The 22,151-nt window shown below is 43.0% G+C and overlaps 1 protein-coding gene across 7 annotated transcripts in view; it reads right to left on the reverse strand.

Moving 5' to 3' along the window:
• Positions 1–22,151, reverse strand: part of cfap70 (cilia and flagella associated protein 70) — a 195,755-nt gene that overhangs the window by 79,032 nt on the left and 94,572 nt on the right. For all 7 annotated transcript variants that reach the window (XM_070900968.1, XM_070900971.1, XM_070900973.1 and 4 more), the window contains 5 exons: positions 19,814–19,888; positions 17,192–17,283; positions 14,337–14,397; positions 10,495–10,689; positions 6,662–6,793 (listed from right to left, as the gene is read on the reverse strand). In XM_070900968.1, the coding sequence (XP_070757069.1) occupies positions 6,662–6,793; positions 10,495–10,689; positions 14,337–14,397; positions 17,192–17,283; positions 19,814–19,888 (555 nt within the window). The remainder of the gene's footprint in view (positions 1–6,661; positions 6,794–10,494; positions 10,690–14,336; positions 14,398–17,191; positions 17,284–19,813; positions 19,889–22,151) is intronic.

Below are 22,151 nucleotides of genomic sequence, written 5' to 3' on the forward strand. Positions count from 1 at the left end.
ATTTCGACCTTCTCCCTCATCATGTACGGGACCGCCCGGGATTTGTGATGGATGGGTCTTGCATCCGAGTCCAAGTGGATCTGCACCTTTATTCCCGCGACGTTGCCGATGCCCGGTTCAAACAGCGAGGGAAATTGGCTCAGCATTTGTCTACCGGTGACAAAGCTTTAATATCGTTCCAGTTCCACTTTATTTTTTCGAGCCAACTCCTGCCGAACAGCATTGGACCATTGCCTGGAACGATCCACAGCGATAGATCATGAACAGCCCCATCGTACCACACCTTGACTGCTGCACTGCCAATCACTGGTATCAACTCTTTGGTGTAGGTACGCAATTTTGCATTTACTGGACTCCGCTTGGATTTCACGGCCTTGGTGTCTCACAGTTTTTCGAAAGTCCTCTGGCTCATAATTGACTGACTCGCACCCATGTCTAATTCCATAGATACCGGCACGCCGTTCAATTTTACTTCAATCATTATCAGTTGGCTCTTTGTCAGGAACGAATGTACACTATACACTTCCTCCTCGGGTATCTCGGGTTGCATTGCCGGATCTGCTCTGGATCGGTCATCATCATTCCACGTGGTGTGTCGCAGTACGCTAGCTGAGCTGCGGACACATCCACTGAAAGTGCCCCATTTTCACACAGCCTCTACAAATATACTGTCTGAAACGGCATTGATGAGGCCGATGATTGCCCCCACAATGTCAACAGGGTGAAATCAGATTCGTACCCAATGACGGACTTCGAGCAGCTAGAGGTTTCGCAAACACAGTTGGGTAGGTCCTGCCAGGTGCAGCTCTGCCAACCGACGACACAATCTGGTACTATTGACCGTGGTCAGGCAAGCATGGGCGATCGTGATGGCCCTACTCAGATCCAGCATCTCCGCAGCCAGCAGCTTCCGCAGGATCACCTCGTGGTTTATGCCTATTAGAAAGACGTCACGCTGCATGCCTTCCAACGCGGTTCCAAACTTACACGGCCCAACGAGACGTCTCAGGTCGGCAACAAATTCCGCCACGTCCTGGCCCTCAGAACGAACATGCTTGTAAAAGCGATATCTCGAGATAATGATGCCTTCTTTAGGTTTGAGATGGTCCCGAATCAGAGCACACAATTCCTCACAGGTCTTGGACGTGCAGGTGAGAGCAGATTCTTTATGAGGCCATAGATTTTTGGACCACAAACCGTGAGGAAAACCGCCCTGCGCCGAACTGCGGCAGCGTCTTCATCCATCTTGTTGGCCACGGTCGAGGTTGTTATGTATGCAACATTATGTAACCAGCATTCTACCGCCACCAGAGGGCATATCTGTTGGAGTTCCAAGGGATCCCAGCATCCCTTGGGAGCACTGTATATAAGCAGGCCTCCCATGCTGTGCCAGCACTCTGGAATTGAAATAAAGAGACTAAGGTCACACTTACTCACGTCTACAGTACTCAATTACATTGATCTATTCGAGACTTAACAGAGGTGATCTGTAAAATCCTCCAAGTCTTCTCCCTTCACGAATCGCTCCAGGATTCCAACGGTGCTCATTTTTTTTTGTGTGTGAAAGTTCGTATTATCCTTGTTGCCAAATGTTGCGTATGCAATAACTCAATCGGCTCAGTACCGTGAACTCAATCAGGTGCGACCTGAATCTACTTTATTAGCTCTCAAAGTGAGGATTAAACATGGAGGCTTTCTTTATATACAAGGGCTGCACTTGTGTGTCTGTGGCCCAATGGCCTCTGACAGTCGCTCCTCCTGGTGGCAGGTAAACCCAGGCATACATACATTACAGGGCCCAACTAATGTTATGTGACAGCTTACTTTGAACTAGCCCCTTCTCACCCTTGAAGCTGTTGTCAACTCACCAGAAATCTTTCTCACTTCCTCACTTCAAATACATTACTTAGCCCACCCTCACCTTGAAGAGCAATATTTGTACATTCTCTGCAGTCTTCATCTCTCAGACAATTTTTTTTTTTTAAAGCGTCATGTTAGCCATTCACAGGTTTTATCAGCAGATTTTAGTTCACTTCCTCTACTGCCCATCATAAACGTTCCCTTATAACCAACCACCATTCATCCCTTAGCTAAATTTTTTGCAGTCATCCAGTCCCTCAGTGTAGTTCGCACCAACTTGAGACATTATGCTGAACACATCGCATAAACGGCGGTAACGGGACACGAATGGGTTACCGACCGGGCGCAGCAAAATCACTGATGCTCACGAACCTCCCTGGCCGTTTTGCGCTGGCACTAACACTTATTGCTTCACTCTGTTACGCTCCATAGATTGTGACATCATCCGGTGCGCAGTGCCCCATTACTGCCCCAGATGCAATATTTGCTCCTGCCCCCTGCAGCATCGCCAGGCGTCAACAATGGCAGCTGCACGAGCTATTGTCACCTCAGCTGGCTGCTTGTGGAGCGCTAATTAAAGGCAGTGGTTGTCAGGTAGGGCTAAATTTAATTATGTCTTCGGTGTGGTGTATTTTGCTTTTTTTGTACTCCGCGATTGCTCAACCCTACACTCTCAGAGTGCTTGGGACTGCTATGGACATAGCGCAGGTGCCGTGGCCCAACACAGACACCAGGAAAACTCAGTCACCCTAGCATTGGCTGTTCCCTTTAAGGAAGGGAAGGAGTCTGTACAGACGGCTGCACTGCATGGAACATTGTGCAGCGCTCTGCCACTACTGCTCCTCTTATTCCCTTTAACACTCTAATGGAAGTGATAACGCTTGATTTAGCTATGGGGCTATGGGAAAAGAGCAGAGGGAATGAGATTGATTCAATAGCTCGACCAAAGAGCCAGCACAGGTACGATGATTCTACATTCTATAACCATATTCAAAAAGGATCAAAACAGACACAGGCAACTTCAAACTCATTAGTCTTATTTTAATTTTGTGTAAAATAAAAGAATTGGTTATTCGGAATAAACTCAGGATTATCTGTGTTATTACAATCACGTAAACAGCAGTCAACACAGCTTTAGACAGTGAAGATTCTGCCTGACCAACATCCTTGACTGCAACATTGTGTACTTAGTTTTCCAAAGGGCATTTGATAAAGTTCTACATGAACAATTAAGCCTAAAGTTGTGGGGATTCAGAACAAAACTTGAGTATGGATAAGAAATTGGTTGAAGGGTAGAAAATAATGGGTAATATTAGAGTGGGGTGGGGGGAGTACACAGTAGAGTCATTCAGGGCTCAGTACTGGGACCATTATGCAGGAAGAATGTTCCCAATGTTGGGGAAGTCCAGAACCAGAGGTCACAGTCTAAGGATAAGGGGTAAGCCATTTAGGACCGAGATGCGGAGGAACTTCTTCACCCAGAGAGTGGTGAACCTGTGGAATTCTCTACCACAGAAAGTTGTTGAGGCCAATTCACTAAATATATTCAAAAAGGAGTTAGATGAGGTCCTTACTACTAGGGGGATCAAGGGGTATGGCGAGAAAGCAGGAATGGGGTACTGAAGTTGAATGTTCAGCCATGAACTCATTGAATGGTGGTGCAGGCTAGAAGGGCCGAATGGCCTACTCCTGCACCTATTTTCTATGTTTCTATGTTTCTATGTTTCATTGCTATTTCTAATTTACATTAATTATTTGGAATCAGGAACTACTTGAAAATTGGTCAAATCTGCAGATGATACAAAACTAGGAGGAGCAGTGGAATCAAAAGAAGGTTAGAAATTACAGAATTATCTAAACAAAACGTGTGAGTGAGTCAAACAAAGGCAGATGAAATTTAATACTGACAAGTGTAAAATATTATACACGGGAAGTAAAAATGGGCAACACATGCACTTCATGAATGATATTGAAATAGCTAAGCATGAGATTGAAAGAGACTCAATGGACTGATATTTACTGGGGCGGGATTTCCAAATGGGGTGGGGACGAGTTCTGGGACACTGTGGAGTTTTATCTCCAGGCCATGCGGGTTTTTTCCCCCCCTCAAGAGGTTGCCTGCCCGGAAGTCAGCCTGACAGACGGGCTTGGTTCCCTGTCAGGCGAGGAATGCTAGAAGAAGCCGCAGGCCAGGAGCAGGCAGGTTTCCTGCTGCTCAGAGTAGAGATTGCGGAGGCAGCGGGGGGGGGGCGGCAGTATGGGTACAGCGTGGTTTGGACGGTTGGGAGGGTGATCGCAGGAGGGAGATCGGGGGGGGGGGCTTGGTGATTCGCAGGGTGGGGATCCGATCGCTGGGTGTGTCCAAATGTCGGGGGTGGGCTTAGTGATCATGGAAGGGGTCCAATTATGGGGGTAGGGAGAAGGTTGGTCAGCAGGTGGGTAGTGGGAGTGTCCAATCGAGGAGAGGGAAGCAGGCTAGCACTTCTTGGCCCACAAGCTGCTGCTGTAAAGGCACTTAGCTCATCCAAGCAGCAGTCCTCGCCTCTCTTTATCTGCCGGGTCCCCTGAGGCCTGGAAATGCCAACTTGCCAACTTTAAAGAGGGCTAAAATGTGAGGCACGCAACCTCATTAAAATATTTAAATAAGCAGTCCGCCTCCTGGGAGCGGGTTGGTCACCTGTGTCGCCACCCCGTCCCAGTCCCGACTCCGTTAAAACCGGAAGTGGGCGGGTTCGATGCGGGTTGGATTCCAGTGTGAGATTTTTAAGATTTCAAAATCCCACCCAACCCAGGGGGTTAAAATTACCCCGAACCTGTCCAACCGATGCAGAGCAGCAACCAACAAAGCCAATAGAATGTGTCACAAAAACAACAGAAAACAAGTTGGAGAAAGTTATACAGGCCCTGTCTTGAGTGCTGCATCCATTTCTGGTCACTGATACAAAATGGGGACAGTGAAAAGAAGAGCCATGAGACTCATCCTTAGTGTTAGGGATACAAGTTATAAGGAAATACTGGAGAGACTTTGGCTTTTCAGCCTGGAAAGGAAGCATTTGAGAAGTCATCTTATAGAGCAAGGATTCCAGACTGGGTGGGAGGGTAGGAGGCACACCAGAATATCGGGGGACGTGAGGAGGACAGGCTGGCTAAGAAGGAGAGCCCCCAATGCAACCTCATACAGCCAGAGAGAAGGTGCATTAAAAGTCTGAAAAAGAGTAAATCTAAGTTTAAATTCAAAGGAAAAGTATAAACCTAAGCCTTGTATAGGGTGATCTCAGCACAGCGTGGAATACTTGAATTCCTGCTGATTTCTCGAAGCGGAAGTTGGGCCAATCAGAGCTGCTTTGAAGAGCATAAGAAATAGGAGCAGGAGGAGGCCATTTGGCTCTTCAAGCCTGTTCCGCCATTCATGGCTGATCTGATCTTGGCCTCAACTCCACTTCCCAGCCCACTTCCCATAGAGAATTCCACAGATTCACGATCCTCGGAGAAGAAATCCCTCCTCAACTACATTTTAAATGGGCGACCCCTTATTCTGAAACTGTGCCCCATGGTTCTAGATTCCCCACGAGGGAAACATCATCTCTATATCTACCCTGTCACGCCCCCTCAGAATCTTATATGTTTTAATAAGATCACCTCTCATTTTTCTAAACTCCAATGAGTATAGGCCTCAAGGACCCCCAGATCCCTCTGTACCTCAGTATTTTGTAATCCCTCACCAATTAAATAAGTTGCTTTTTTATTTTTCCTACCAAAGTGGATAATCTCACATTTTCCCACATTATACTTCACCTGCCAAATTTTTCCCCACTCACTTAGCCCATCTATATCCCTTTGCAGATTCTTTGCGTTCTCCTCACAAATTGCTTTCCCACCTATCTTTGTATCATCAGCAAATTTAGCTGCACTTAGTCCCTTCATCCAAGTCATTAATATAGATTGTAGAGGCCCCAGCACTGATCCCTGTGGCACCCCACTAGTTACAGTTTGCCAATCTGAAAATGACGCATTTATCCTGACTCTCTGTTTTCTGTTAGTCAGCCAATCCTTTCTCCATGCTAATATATTATGCCCAACCCCGTGAGCTCTTCACTTGTGCAGTAACCTCTTATGTGGCACCTTATATAATGCCTTCCGGAAATCCACATACACTATATCTACTGATTCCCCTTTATCCATCCTGCTCGTTACATCCTCTAAGAACTCAAGCAAATTTGTCAAACATTATTTCCCTTTCATACCATGCTGACTCTGCTTGACTGTATTACAATTTTCAAAATGTCCTGCTACTACTTCCTTAATAATGGACTCCATCAGTAATCTGTTACTATGCACCAGAAGCAGTTCTCATTAATCCAACTTCTATTTTCAGACTTTTGATTGCCAATCTCCCAAAGTAAAGTAAGGCGCTAATCGCAAAATTGATGGCAAAAAAATTGTCAAATGTACTGACTGCTGCTAGCAAGGTTGTGAACCACATAAAAGCTCGACCACTAAACTCACGTGTTTTCTCAGTGCTATGTGAAGAGATGGGCTGGTTGCACCGACAACTTTTGCTTTATAAAAAAGTTAGATGGCTGTCTCATGGTAAAGTTTGTCAAGAATCTGCAAACTCAGAGTGGAGTGCCGCAGGTTTTTGATTGACTCTCAATCACCACTTCACCATTATTTCCAGGTTTTACTGGGCTATTTGGCTGACATATTTGATGAGCTCAATAAACTTAACCATTAATTTCAAGGTAAGAACTGTAAATTTTTTTCATCATGCAGAGCTTTGCTCACTCAAGCTGTTTCTTACCTTGTGCAGGCAACAGTGCATCTGATCCACTAAATAAATATACAACTCATTAAGGAACGTCTGAAGCTGTTCTCTATCCTCAAAGGCCACTGTCTGCATGTACTTTTCCCGCACAATTTTGACAACTGCATGCTGGAGACGGAAATTAAAAGTTAGAAATTTTACATGACATCATTTCCAGAAAATTTTTCATGAATACATAGAATAATTTGAACTTTTCAACTGTCAGACTTCAAAAGATTTGGGAAAATATCCTTATTCAAGTTATTTTCCACTAATATTCTTATTGGCTGGAAGATGGGATGTTCCATTTCATTAACATTATCAGTGTTGCTCCTTCATGTGCCTTCAAGAGGCACCTTTGAATGCCGAGATGGGTCCGCTCGCTGACCAGTTTCCCACTCTTACAAAAGCAACCAGGTTGAGACTTCTTGTTGTAGCCCAAATCCCATTCTCAGTCAAGTCTGGGATTCAAATTTAGGTCCTAATAAAAAATGCACCACTCTTGCACTTTAGCTATTACCCTGTTACCATCTGCATGCAATCTTTCATGAAAGAGTGAATGGTCATGGAACAGTGTATTTGTGAAGTGCATCAGTGCTCCAATGTTGTAAAAACCTTCAATATTCTTTACAAGCATTTAATCAGTCATGCCAATACTGAAGTTCCACTTCAACCCAGGTTTGTGCACACGGAGAATAAGATGGTATGCTCTTCATAAAATCAGGTGCAAGGGGCTGAGTCCTGTAACATACCCAAGGCAGCCCAATGTGGGAGATGAGTGTTGGAAGCTGTGAGCTAGATTCTTTAAGTCCTCGACTTTAACGTAAATTAGGCAGCCACCTCATAATGTGCCTTATGTGCCTGAGCAGCACTGAATGAGGTCACACCATCTTACAAATTGATACCCATCACTGCCCAAAGCTTCTCTAGCACCAATGCTCTCTTTTAAAAAAGGAGGAAGACAAAAAGCAGGAAACTATAGACCAGTTAGCCGAACATCTGTTGTTGGGAAAATGCTGGACTCCATTATTAAGGAAGCAGTAGCAGGACATTTGGAAAAGCAAAATTCAGTCAGGCAGAGTCAGCATGGTTTTATGAAAGGGAAATCATGTTTGACAAATTTTCTAGAGTTCTGTGAGGATGTAACGAGCAGGGTGGATAAGGGAGAACCAGTGAATGTGATGTAGTTGGATTTCCAGAAGGCATTCAATAAGGTGCCACATAAAAGGTTACTGCACAAGATAAGAGCTTACGGGGTTGGAGGTAATATATTAGCATGGATAGAGGATTGACTGACTAACAGAAAACAGAGAGTCGGGATAAATGGGTCATTTTCCAGTTGGCAAACGGTAACTAGTGAGGTGCCATACGGATCGGTGCTGGGGCCTCAACTATTTACAATCTGTATTAATAACTTGGATGAAGGGACCGAGTGTAATGAAGAGAAGTTTGCTGATGATACAAAGATGAGTGGGAAAGCAAGTTGTGAGGAGGGCACAAATAATCTGCAAAGGACTATAGACAGGCTAAGTGAGTGGGCAAGCAGTTGGCAGATGGAGTATAATGTGGGAAAGTGTAAGGTTATCCACTTGGCAGGAAAAATAAAAAATAAAATTATTATTTAAATGGAGAGAGATTAAAAAATGCTGCAGTACAGAGGGACCTGGGAGTTCTTGTGCATGAAACACAAAAAGTTGGTATGCAGGTCCAGCAAGTAATCAGGAAGGCAAATGGAATGTTGGCCTTTATTGCAAGGGGGATGGAGTATAAAAGCAGGGAAGTCCTGCTACAGCTGTACATGGTATTGGTGAGACCACACCGAGAGTACTGTGTACAGTTTTGGTCTCCTTATTTAAGGAGGGATATACTTGCATTGGAGGCAGTTCAGAGAAGGTTAATTAGGTTGATTCCTGAGATGAAGGGGTTGATTTATGAAGAAAGGTTGAGCAGGTTGGGCCTATGCTCATTGGAGTTTAGAAAAATGAGAGGTGATCTTATTGAAACATAAGATACTGAGGGGGCTCGACAGGGTAGATGGAGAGAGGATGTTTTCACTCGTGGGGCGATCAAGAACTAAGGGGCACAGTTCAAGAATAAAGGATCGCCCATTTAGAACTGAGATAAGGAGAAATTTCTTCTCTCAGAGGTTCCTAAATCTGTGGAATTCTCTGCCCCAGAGAGCTGTGGAGGTTGGGTCATTGAATATATTTAAGGTGGAGATAGACAGATTTTTGAACGATAAGGGAGTCAAGGGTTATGGGGAGTGGGCAGGGAAGTGTAGCTGAGCCTAAGATCAGATCAGCCATGATCTTATTAAATGGCGGAGCAGGCTCGAGGGGCCAATGGCCTACTCCTTCTCCTATTTCTTATGTCCTTATGTTGCCTGTTTCCCCACTGCCCAATGCCACGCCCCTCTCTCCATGGCATGAAAGTGCCGAGTGCACAATGGGCATCCAGCATTAGCACCTGACAATATGGTCCCGAAGGATTATGAAATGTGCCTGGAACGGCAGAAAATTATGAAAATGAAGCAACCTTGTTTGATCGAGTACGACCTGCATTATCCTAATCTTGGCCAGGCAAAGCCGTCAGAGAAGGCAGTGGTGGGGACTGAAAAACTGGAATCACTTACAATTTTACCCAAATTTCAGATTCAACAATATCACTAAGCCCCAGCTACTATTCAAATAATTGCTTTCCACATTTGTGATCTGCTCTGCTAAGCAAAAGGAGGCTTAAAACTCCAGAACATTGTCAGTGCAATGCTAATTCTAATGCCAATCCAGAAGCCTAAAGATTACACAGATTTAATAATAATAAAAATGCAGTTGTCGAATGGTCCCAAAGTCCATTTTGCAATTTCTATCACTTTTATTAGACTGGTTTCACAGATAACCTTCCAAACCATGCGGCAATATTGTGCAGGCACCAAAGGTACTTGTGAATTGTATACAATTTGTGTACTGTATCTATAAAGTGTTTTCTACATTAATGTGGGACCATGCTGTTCCCAAATTGGCTACCGCACTTCCTACATTTGAACAATGTTTACATTTCAAAAGTATTTCATTGGCTGTAAAGTGCTTTGGGGAGTCCTCAGGCAGTGAAAGGCACTATATAAATACAAGTTCTTTCTTTTTTTAAATTAACAGAATTTAAATAATTAGTTGTACGAAAGTGGAGAAATGTTACAATGCTTCACGTTAAATAACTCAGTTTACAGCTAATTTTAATCCTCTACATTTTCGGAGTGTGACTGTGTACACAACTGTCTTTACATATGGTATGAACAAAATGCTACAATGTTGGTGGGTTTCCAGAGATTTTCTGATCCAGTGGGCACTGACTCATAGATCTTCAGGTGTTAAGCTAATTTACATGTTGTTGGTAGGCTCTAGGGAGTATTTGTACCACCTCTGGGCCATTCAGCACAGGTGAGAAGAGCTAAATGGCTGTGTCATCTATTAAGGCATAACATGACCAGAGGCTGTGGCTGAAGAACAAAAACATTTTTTTAACCTGCCATCTTGCCTAGTACTATTGATCAGTCTGTGCTTGACCGCACTGAGCAAGCAACCTTTAACTTTTAACTCCCCCCACTCCCCGCCCCCCCCCCCCCCCCGTTGCCTGAGCAATGCTCAACTCCAGGAATGCACCAGCATATTTGACAGTCCTTCAAAGGCATTAATCACGGGAAATCCATTGGATGATGCATTCCTACCATTAATATACATCATGAATGCAGTATATCCTAAATATCGCTGTCAAAACTCAATTTTCAGAAATGTCAGAGTCTAATACTAAAAGCTAGATACACAATCAGGTTTTACCTTAAGCTGTTCCTTGAAGGCAAAATATTTTCCTGAGGTGTTCAGCTCAAATATAAGTTTATGTTTACGCTCCTCCTGATCCTGGTATTCTTGTGAAAGTTTGCCTTCTACTAGTTTCCGTCCAAACATTTCCTGATACTCGTCCATGATGACTCTAGCCACACTGATTATCTGATTGTGGTAGTCTGAAACAGCCTGTGACATACAAATATCATCCATGTAATAATCAATTATTGGAATAAAGTTATCATAGACTCATAGAAATTTACAGCACGGAAGGAGGCTATTCAGCCCATCATGTCCGTGCCAGCCTAATCCTAGCTCTTGGTCTGTAGCCTTGTAGATTACGGCAATTCAAGTGCGTATTCAAGTACTTTTTAAATGTGGTGAGGGATTCTGCCTCTACCACCCTTTCAGGTAGAGTTCCAGACCCCACCATTCTCTGGGTGAAAACATTCCCCTCAAATCCCCTCTAAACTTCCTACCAATTACTTTAAATCTATGCCCCCTGGTTGTTGATCACTCTGCTAAGGGAAATAGATCCTTCCTATCCACTCGATCCAGGCCCCTCATAATTTTATACACCTAAATCAGGTCTTCTCTCAGCGTCCTCTGTTCCAAAGAAAGAAAGCCCAGTCTATCCTATCTTTCCTCGTAGCTAAAATTCTCCAGTCCAGGCAACATCCTCGTAAATCTCCTCTGTACCCTCTCTAGTGCAATCACATTTTTCTTGTAATGTGGTGACCAGAACTGCATGCAGTACTCCAGCTGTGGTCTAACTAGTGTTTTTTATACAGTTCCAGCATGACCTCCCTGTTCTTATAATCTATGCCTCGGCTAATAAAGGCAAGTATCCCGAATGCCTTCTTAACCACCTTATCTACCTGTCCTGCTAACTTCAGGGATATTTGGACTGGCACTCCAATGTCCTTCTGTTCCTCTACACTTCTCACTGTCCTACTAGTTATTGTGTATTCCCTTGCCTTGTTAGCCCTCCCCAAATGCATTACCTTACACGTCTCCAGATTGAATTCCATTTCCCACTGTTCTGTCCACATGACCAGTTCATTGATATCTTCCTGCAGTCTACAGCGTTCTTCTTCATTATCAACCACACAGCCAATTTTGGTATCATTTGCAAAATTCTTAAACATACCCCCTACATTCAAGTCAAAATCATTGATATATACGACAAAAAGCAAGGGACCTAGTACTGAGCCCTGCGGAACCCCACTGGAAACAGCCTTCCAGTCACAAAAACACCCATCGGCCATTAACCCTTTGCTTCCTGCCTGAGCAAATTTTGGACCCAACTTGCCACTTTGCCTTGGATATCATGGCTTTTACTTTCGTGACCAGTCTACCATGTGGGACCTTATCAAAAACTTTACTAAAATCCATATACACTACATTAAATGCCCTACCCTCATCGACCCTCCTTGCTACCTCCTCCAAAAATTCAATCAAGTTAGTCAGACTCAACCTTCCCTTAACAAATCCATGCTGACTGTCCTTGATTAAGCCATGTCTTTCTAAATGAAGATTTATCCTGTCCTCAGAATTTTTTCCAATAATTTTCCCACCATCGAGGTTAGGCTGACTGGCCTGTAATTACTCAGTCTATCCCTTTCTCCCTTTTTAAACAACGGTACAAGGTTAGCAGTCCTCGGCACCACACCTGCAGCCAGAGCGGATTGAAAAATGATGGTCAGAGCCTCTGCTATTTCCTCTTTTGCTTCTCTTTGCCTGGGATATATTTCATCCGGGCCTGGGGATTTATCCACTTTCAAAGATGCTAAACCCCTTAACCCCTAAACCTCTTTCACTATGTTTATTTTATCTACTATTTCACACTCCTCCTCCCTGATTGCGATGTCTGCTTCGCCCTTCTCTTTTGTGAAAACAGACGCAAAGTATTCAGTAGAAGCCATACCCACGGTTTCCGCCTCCACACACAGATTCCCTTTATGGTCTCTAATAGGCCCTACTCTTCCTTGTTATCCTCTTGCTCTTAATGTATTTATAAAACATCTTTGTGTTTTCCTTGTCAATATTTTTTCATCCTCCCTCTTTACTCTCATAATTTCCTTTTTAATTTCACCCCTGCATTTTTTATATTCCTCTAGGGTTTCTGCCGTATTGAGCCCTCGGTAACTGTCATAAGCCTCCCTTTTTTTCTTTATCCTACCCTGTATGCCCCTTGACAATGAGCGGGCCTAAATTTGTTAGTCCCACCCTTTTTTTTAAGGGAAAATACTTACACTGAACCCTCACGATCTCCTCCTTGAATGCCTCCCACTACTCTGACACTGATTTACCTTCAAGTAGCTGTTTCCAGTCCACTTTGACTAAATCATATCTCAGTTTAGTAAAATTGGCTTTTACCCAATTGAGAACTTTTATTTCTGGTCTATCTTTGTCCTTTTCCATAACGACCCCAAATCTAACTGAATTATTATCACTAGCACCAAAATACTCTTTCACGGATATCCCTTCCACCTAGTACACTATTTTCTCAATAGAATGCCATGTCTCTTGATAACATAAGGGCCTTCCTCAGACTGGTCATATGGACCTTCTAGGTGTCAAATGGGTTTCCTTGCTATAATTTTGAAAAATAATTTTTAAAAGGTTTCACATTTGCTCTGCAATCTTTGATAGGAGGCATGGGAAAAGCAAACAAAGGGAATGATTCATAGAATCTTACAACACAGAAGGATGCCACTCAACCCATCGTGTTTTTGCCGGTCCTTGGAAGGGGCTGCCCAATTTAGTCCCACAGCTAGCTTTTTCATCATAACCCTGCAAATTGGACCTCTTCAAATATATGTCCAATTCATCTCTAGTCTTTTGTTACCTTCTTGGTGCACCTGATCGCCTGGGGGCAATTTTGACTTTGGTCGACAGTGTAAATCAGGCGATATTGGATTAGTCGCCCGTTATATCAATATCGGTTGCTTTACACTATCACCCAAAGTCACAATTACCCTCTCTGTGACCTACCAACTGATTACCTTCATGTCAAATATTTTTTTTTATTCCTTTTCAGGATTAATTTTTTTTTGTTAAATTTCAAGTTACAGTTTTCTAAATGAGTGAGAAATTAGTACGAGAACATACCCTATTCCCAAAGGAGAAGAAAAAATTCAAGCACTGACTGAAACATTTTAAAAGCTAAAATACTGGAGTTTACTGCCAGGAATAGTGTGTGAAGAATGAAGCTGCTTATATAAAAAGATGTGGATTGGTCAATATCACTAATACAAAAGCAAAATACTACAGATGCTGGAATCTGAAATAAAAACAGAAAATGCTGGAAATCTCAGGCAGCATCTGTGCAGAGAAAAACAGAGTTAACGTTTCGGGTCGATGACCCTCGAGTTCTGACAAAGGATCATCGACCCGAAACTTTAAGACTGTTTTTCTCTCCGCAGATGCTGCCTGACCCGTTGAGATTTCCAGCATTTTCTATTTTTATTATGGTCACTATCACTAACTCCCTTTAATAATAGTATTCTTGCAGCACACCAGGATGGAACACTGAACAGGTGTCCTGAACTACAGCAGTGTGGGTACGTGAAAGTTTGGAAAAATCTGAGCAACAGTATTTTTGAAATGTTGTTCCGAGGCAAGATTGTCAAAGACCTGGGAGCAAGTCACTCATTTGTTGCATTAACCCGTACTTAATTGTTCAGGGAGACAAGTGAAGAGACTTCATACTGGGGTGGGTAATGAATCTACTATGCTATGAATTAAAACATATATATTGCAATATTGTACTGATCATCTGATAAAAGTTACATGACTTCTGAGAGCCATCCCTTTCCAGTTCTTCCACACACCTTATCGGCTCCGCCTGTTCGACGAGGGAATAGAGGCCGAGGAGGAATTATCTCTGCAATCCTGTGCGAGAAACAAATAATTAATGAAGGACTTATATAAAATGCACTAAAGAAAAGTTAATATTGTATGTGAGTTATGCCACTAAACCCAAGCAGCTATTCACTTTTATGCCAGTTTTCCCCATTCTTTCCTAATTAGTGTTGACTTCTGCTGTTTTATCGTTCCATGGACACGAGGTGCCAATTGTCGTAGTGGCCCTTCTTCCTGTGTGAGCTGACAAAGTGATTGGCAGGCTATTCAACAGTGGAAGTGTCACAGGTAAGCCCAATCCTGTCTTCATCCAATGTCCACAAATGCACATTTCCACCACGTCTCATTGAAGAGCGATTAGAACTGGGGGTCCTTACTGATTTTCCCCTCTGTAGCCCAAGAACAGTGAAGAACAGTGAACTGATTTGTACTGCACCTACTGGCACCCAGCTTAGATCAACTAACTCAGAACAGACCGGAAATTGAACAGCACCTTTGTGTATATATCACTAAAAAAGAGAATTATAAAATTTGAAGTGGGTCCCCTGAGAGGAGAGGATAGTGAATTAGTACAGGATTAGCAGAAATTGGCAAGGTTAATTAAGTGTTGTTTCAGTGTTTACAGAAGTTCTGGTCACAACAAATTAAGACAGAACGCAAAAGTTATGTACACCAATGACAAGATTGAAGCGATCTTGTTTGGCTCTTCTGCACAATACCTGCACACCCCTCACTTGTGCCCTCAGATCCCTCCATAGTCTTGCTTCACTCTATCTGGGAAATATTCTCCTTCCATATGACCAGATTACTGCTTGCTCCAGGCTCCGCTTGCTGCATCATGGAAGACTGATCATTCAGATATTATACTCCTGCCTCAGAATTATTTACCAAAACTATTTTGTCTTCTTACCTTTCCCTCTGCTGAAAAATGCATCCTAAAAATTTCCCTATTCACCCATGCCTCCAAACCCACCTAAATTCCTTCATTTTCTGCTCAAAGTTGGCATTCTTCAAAGTGCCAAAGAAGTATTCTTATAGAGATCTGTAAAATGATGAGTACCTATTGTCAACTGAAGTTGGCAAGTCCTCAGCACCATGTGGTGCCGATACATTTTCAACCCAAAAAAGGGACTATGCCATTTAGGGAGTTAACTTTTGAAATCTCCAAAAAGTATAACCATTTTTTGCTCCCTAGAAATTCAGCTTTAGCACTCCAAGAGGGTAGTGGAGCGTTAAATCAAGTGCTAACCACTTCTCTTGGGGCGCTAAAGTGTATGAGCAGAGCACTGAAGAATGCAATGCAATGCTACCGGCATCAGAGGCTGCTTCCCTCGCTTGCAGGGAATGGCCAATGATGGTTTACAAAATTCTTCTACTCAGTTCTGTGTGGCCCGGCAACCTGCACGACTGCCATTACAGCCCCAATCACTCTCAGAGAGTGGCGGTCTTGGATATCGCACAGCAGTGAGGCATCAAAAACTTTCAGCAGGCACCAGACTTGTGCAAAGAATAAAGGTTGGCCTACCTGAACACCACTGCCTTTAATTATCGCTCCCCAAATGGCCAGCCGAGGTGACAACGCCTACTCCTCCTGCCATCATTGGCGCCAGGGGGCAAGCGGCAATTTCACATCTGGGGCGGTAACGGGGCACTGCTCACTTGATGATGTCACGATCTATGGCTCGCTCGAGACCGAGGTGGTAAGTGTTAGCACCAGCACTAAGCCGGCAGGGAAGTTCGCGGGCGTCGCTGAATTAGCCACGCCCGGTCAGTAAGCCCTTAGCGCCCTGTTACCGCTCCCCGCAGGCACTAACAGGAGGCGCAAAGCAACTGAATTTCTCCCCCAATATGTGTTCAGTAATAGCTAACTAAAAGTGCTTGGATTTCGTGGGTTAAATATGCTTTTCTATTAGAATAATGCAGAATTTTGCTGTAACTGTTCCTTATGATTGTATTTTATGATCCTGAAGAAATCTGGTAAGTTGCAGTATTACGTTTTTTTAATCTATCTTATACAATGATTGTTGGTATCAGCCATCATTACTTTACTGCTGCATTTGAGCAGCTTTTAAAATCTTGAGCAGATGTCAGTGCAGGCATACTAACCCAATGATGGAGGCAATTAGTTTATTCTGATGTAGACAACGAATGGTATGGGTCAATGCCAAAGGGCATTCTGTATGACACCCAATCTGGAGCCTACTCAGTGTAGACTGTAGAATTCCAATTTGTATTTACTCCCTTGTTTGCTGTCTAAATGGCCACCTATAGAGGTTGCTGGCCTTGCTGTATGACCGAAAACGCAGAGATTATTTTTAGATGATAATCCTGAATATGGTAACTATTATGGGGGCTCAGTATCCAGTACCAACCTTTACCAATATTTTAGTCCCCGATGAAAGCTAGGAAAAAACATAAAAAGACCAGACACCAAATAACTTAACAAACTGTTTCATAACCTACTTGTGACTAATATAACCTACTCCTGTAGAGGCTGGAGACTTTGCCCCAAACAAAAGGTCTGGTGTGAGTAGGAAAGAATCTTTAGATGGAGAAAAACAAACTTGGTACAATGGTGTATGCCCTGACCACATGCAATACCTCCAATCTGCAATTTCATGACATCATATTTATGTGCATGATCAGCAGGTGATGGTATCCCCCAGAACTTATCAAGCTAAGATGTACTTCTATAGTATGTGGATGATGTGCAATGAAGAAAAATATGATTTTATATATTATCAGAAGTTCATCATCAACAAGAAGATAATAATTTGCACATCTGAAAATAATGAATGTTCTCTATTCACAGTCTAAAATGTACCTTTTAACCAGTTCCTCCCTGAGTCGCTTCTGCACCAGAGGTTTGGCCAGACTAAACTCCAGAACGATGTATGACCTTGCTTCTACATATTGCTGAAAGGTTCAATGTAACAGTGAAAGATTTTCCAAGTTTGCAAACTCATTCTTGGCAATTAAAGATAAATTAATTATTGAATGAAAGGAAGAGCAGCAACATCAAAACAAATCTGATATTGACAATTAATAAACTACATTTGGGAGTCGATAATGCACCCTGTGACACCTGATTACTGCTTTGGACTCCCCTATTATCAGGCGTTATGCACTCATTGCTTGACAGTATAGCAGATCAGCATGTTGTGCACTGGGAGCATGTGTACAAGGCTTATTAAGGCCCCAAATAAAATGAAAGTTAAAGCGTTGCCCCATAATACATCCCGAGCACCTGGGCTGCACTCTATCAGTTTAGCATCTATTTTCAACAGACACTTCAGGGGAAGCCTACTTCAATAATTCAACATTTTGGTCCAGTATGGCCCTCTCCTGTTATAGGGCCACTTTTACTTTGCTGCCCATCTTTCAGAAGACATGCAATGGCTACTTCTTGAAATAGACCCTGATCTTATCCAACATTTACATGCACGTGCACTTTCTGACCCTTGTCCACGCTTTTGTCATCTCTAGATTTGATTTTTCCATTACCCTCCCTGCAGGCATCCAACTTGTCCAATACTCCTCCACCTGTACCCTATCCTTCATTAAGTCTAAGTCACCCATCAATCTCTCCTCACTTGCCTACACTGACTCCCAAACATTCAAAGCATTAAATTTATATCCTCATCTTCAGATACTTCCACAGCCTCAACCCACCCCAATTCTGCAACCTCCTCCGACCTTACATTGGTCCTCTGACTCTGGCCATTCGTGCACCCCTCTCTCTTACCTTGCCTTATGGTGGAGGAGCTTTCAGTTGCCTCAGTCCTACTCTGTGCACCTCCCTCTTTAAACTACTCCACCTCTCCACTTTTCTCTCTCTGCCATTAAAAACCTTAAAACCCATTTATCCAACCAAGCTTCTGGCCACCCCTTCTAATTTCTCCCTCCAAGGCTCAGACTCTGTTTATTTTTCTATTTATCTTTGCTCCATCCACCCCCACCTTCCGCCAGTTGAAGCATCTTGGGATATTTTCAACATTAAAGGCACTCTATAAATGTAAATTGTTGTTTCCTCACGCCAGTCCTTCTCACTAGCTTCCTCCATTTCAAAACAATCATCACCACCTCCTTTCTCAAAAACCCGCCTTCCAGACTTTTATCTTTGCTAACTATGGTCCCATCTCCACCCCCCTTTTCTGTCCAAGGTCCTTGAAGATGCTGTCATCTCCAAGACCCATGCCATCTCTCCAGCAATGCCCTCCAATCAGGTTTCCAGCCCCTCCATTGCACTAAAATAGCCTTAAACAAAGTCACGAATGGCAAGCCCCATGACTGTGACCATGGTACATTATCATTCTCATCCTTCTCAACCTTTCTGCAACGTTTCACATGGTCAATCACACCATCTTCTTCCAATGCCTCTCCTCCATTGTCCAGCTCCATTGGAATACACTTACTTTGTTTCACTCGAACATATCCGATTATAAGCAAAGCATTTCTAACAATGGATTGTTTTTCTACTTCCACACCATTATCACTCGAGTTCCGCAAGGATCGATCCTTGGCACCCTCCTCTTCCTTATCTGCATGCTGGCCATTGGTGACAGGATCCTCAGACACCCACTTGGATGTTGCTGACTCCCAGCTCTACCCCTTTACTGCCTCCATGGGATCAGGATTACTTATCCAACATTTAGTCTCATATGAACTGTAATTTCTTCCAACTAACTTTGGGAAGACCAAAGCTATTGCCTTGACCCCCCTGGCACAAACTCTGTACCTCGCCACTGACTCCATTCCCCTCCTGTCACTAACTCAAGCTACACCAGGCTGTTGGCAATGTTGGGTTCCTGTTCAATCCTGAGCTGAGTTTCTAACCCCATTTCATCTCCTCACAAAGACTGCCTTCTTCCAACTTTGTAACATATTTTGCCTCCACCCTTACCTCAATCAAAATGCCACTGAAATCAACATTCTTGTCATTTCCGGAAACAATTACTCCAATACTTTCCTGGCAGTCCTTGCATCTTCCACTCTCTATAAATTGCAGCTCATCTAAAATTCTGCTGTACGTATCCTACCCTGAACCATTCCACTCGCTCATCACCCTCATCTTATTGATCGACACTGGCTCTCAGTCCCTCAACTCCTCAACTTTAAAATTCTCACCCTTTTGTTTAAATATCTGCATAACTACCCTTATCTCTGTCACCTCCTCTAGTGCTTCAACAAGTGCATTCATATGAGGAATCGCTCCATGCAGTGGTTAAGGAACGAGAGAAGGAAGGAGATCTCAGAGAAAATCGGCATGGAACTTGGATGGTGGTAGAAAATATTGATTTTAAGTGAGTGGCGGGATGGCTGGAAGTGGAAGATGTGCAAATAAAAAACCCTGTGGAATTTCAGATGCAACATAACTTCATTTTGTGACACTAATAATATGCATAGCTGTCTCTCAACACAGGTTGTGCTATTTTAACAGACGTACGTCTCCATCTATATTAACTGCAGCTGACATCTCTGTCTCATGTTCCGTCACAAGTGTCTTCATAATTACTGAGTTCTACAGAAAGACAAAAAAATGCTTAAACATTAAACAGGAAGTGACAATCTTTTGGATCAGAATTAAACATACCCGAATGAAGTTTATCGGAGCCAGGAATTACTTTTCATCCTCTAAAACGGCAGGATTTTGTTTCTAGTATTGGCTGCTCCATCAGAAAATTCAGACTAGAATCTTAATTCTCTAAAAGGTTTTGTCCAGTTAATAGGTAAATATGGGTTAGCATGATTTCCCATCCATTTAGGACAGATTTGTGCTGTGCAATCTCCTCATCCTTAACTTGCTGAGCAAGTCCAAATCTGAATCTTGTCCTAAGGACAACCTTCAATGAAGTTCAGATTAAGCTTCAACTTCCAATGTAATTGGGATAATCTGAAACTGAAACAAAATTTTCTTTACAGGTTTGGCTCTCTGCAGGTCATATCATCAGAAGCCTTTGATCCAAAGTCCCATCTTTGAGATAAAGATAACACTCCTGGAGCTTCCATAAAGCACGTGTCTGTCCTGCCGGTGTGGAATGTCAAATCTTTAGGCCTTTCAGGCCCGACTGAAGTGCAATAGCTCTATTTTAATACTGAAATTCAGATAGATAGATGTAAATATGGGTTAGCATGATTTCCCATCCATTTAGGACAGATTTGTGCTGTGCAATCTCCTCATCCTTATGAGCGAGTGTAAAGGGAAGCTCGATTTGCAATGAAGCACTTAGTAATGTAGGCGCATTTTGTCTTTTTTTATTTTAATATTTTCAGTGCCTTTTCGTGCTGGTTTTTTATATTTGTTGCTTTTCTATTTTTTTTTCTCTGATTTTTGTATGTACTTTTTCCATTATCAGAACATTTAGGTGATGTTAATATAGAAACAAAAATAGCCAAATCCTGGCTGCAAAATCATTGGAAAACCAACTGAAATTGAAGCATTTACAAAACTTCTGCAGAACAGCACAAACTTAAAAAAGGGACAAGAAAATCGCATCTCCTAAAATTCTCATTTTCACTGGAGCTCAGGAAGCAACAGTGTCATGTGGCCTTTAACAAAACAAGTTAAATGTAAATCACCCCAAATCCAATATTTAAAAAATAATTCTCAGGCTCTGGTTGGTGGAGGGCCTTCTTCTCAAACATTTTGAGACAACATGTAAATCAGACCAGATAAAGGCAACAGGTTTCTTTCCCCACAGGATTTGAGTGAACCAGTTAGGTTTTTATGAAAATCTGACAGCCTCATGGCCATATTTTACAGATACCAGATTTTTATTGGGCGATTTTGTAAATGTGAATTCAAATTTTCAAACTTCAATGGTGACATTTTAACTCACATTATCTGGATTATTAATCCAGGCCTCTGAATTATGAGTCCAATAACATAAACAATACACTACCATACCCACATAGTTGAAGTGGTACAAAATGAAAGAAAGCATATTAGGTAGATCAGCAGGCACCAAGGCCCACCGTTATGTCGCCAATCATATCAATATGATATTGCACACTTATCCGTCAACAACCGGGGGTAACTACCTCCAGAATCACTGGGTTAACAGGGAGCCAGCTACAGTGATATGCCATCTACTGCAAAGACACCTGCAGGCACCTGCACCACCGGGAAGTAATTAAGGCCATCAATGCCCTTAACTTTTCTTTGCATAGAGATCAGCAGCAGCATCACCCAAGGTGTTTCCGACATGGGCGTCAAACAGGCAATTGATGCATCAATCAGCATGGCTTGCAATTTCAGCTCATTTCTCACTGATTGTTAACAGGAGTATGACATGGCTACCCAATGCCATAATATTGTTAAATGTCCAAAGCACGCACATCCTGGGGAGGAGGGACTCACTGATGGCTTGTGTTCAGTTTTGGTCTCCTAATCTGAGGAAGGACGTTCTTGCTATTGAGGGAGTGCAGCGAAGGTTCACCAGACTGATTCCCAGGATGGCAGGACTGACATATGAGGAGAGACTGGATCTACTGGGCCTTTATTCACTGGAGTTTAGAAGAATGAGAGCGGATCGCATAGAAATATATAAAATTCTGACAGGATTGGACAGGTTAGAGGCAGGAAGAATGTTCCCGTTGCTGGGGAGTTCCAGAGCCAGGGGTCACAGTCTAAGAATAAGGGGTAAGCCATTTAGGACTGAGATGAGGAGAAACTTCTTCACTCAGAGAGTGGTTAACCTGTGGAATTCTCCACCGCAGAAGGTTGTTGAGGCCAGTTCGTTAGATATATTCAAAAGAGAGTTAGATATGGCCCTTTCGGCCAA

Source organism: Pristiophorus japonicus, chromosome 15 (genome assembly GCF_044704955.1).
Source record: "Pristiophorus japonicus isolate sPriJap1 chromosome 15, sPriJap1.hap1, whole genome shotgun sequence".
In the NCBI taxonomy this organism is placed as follows: domain Eukaryota; kingdom Metazoa; phylum Chordata; class Chondrichthyes; family Pristiophoridae; genus Pristiophorus; species Pristiophorus japonicus.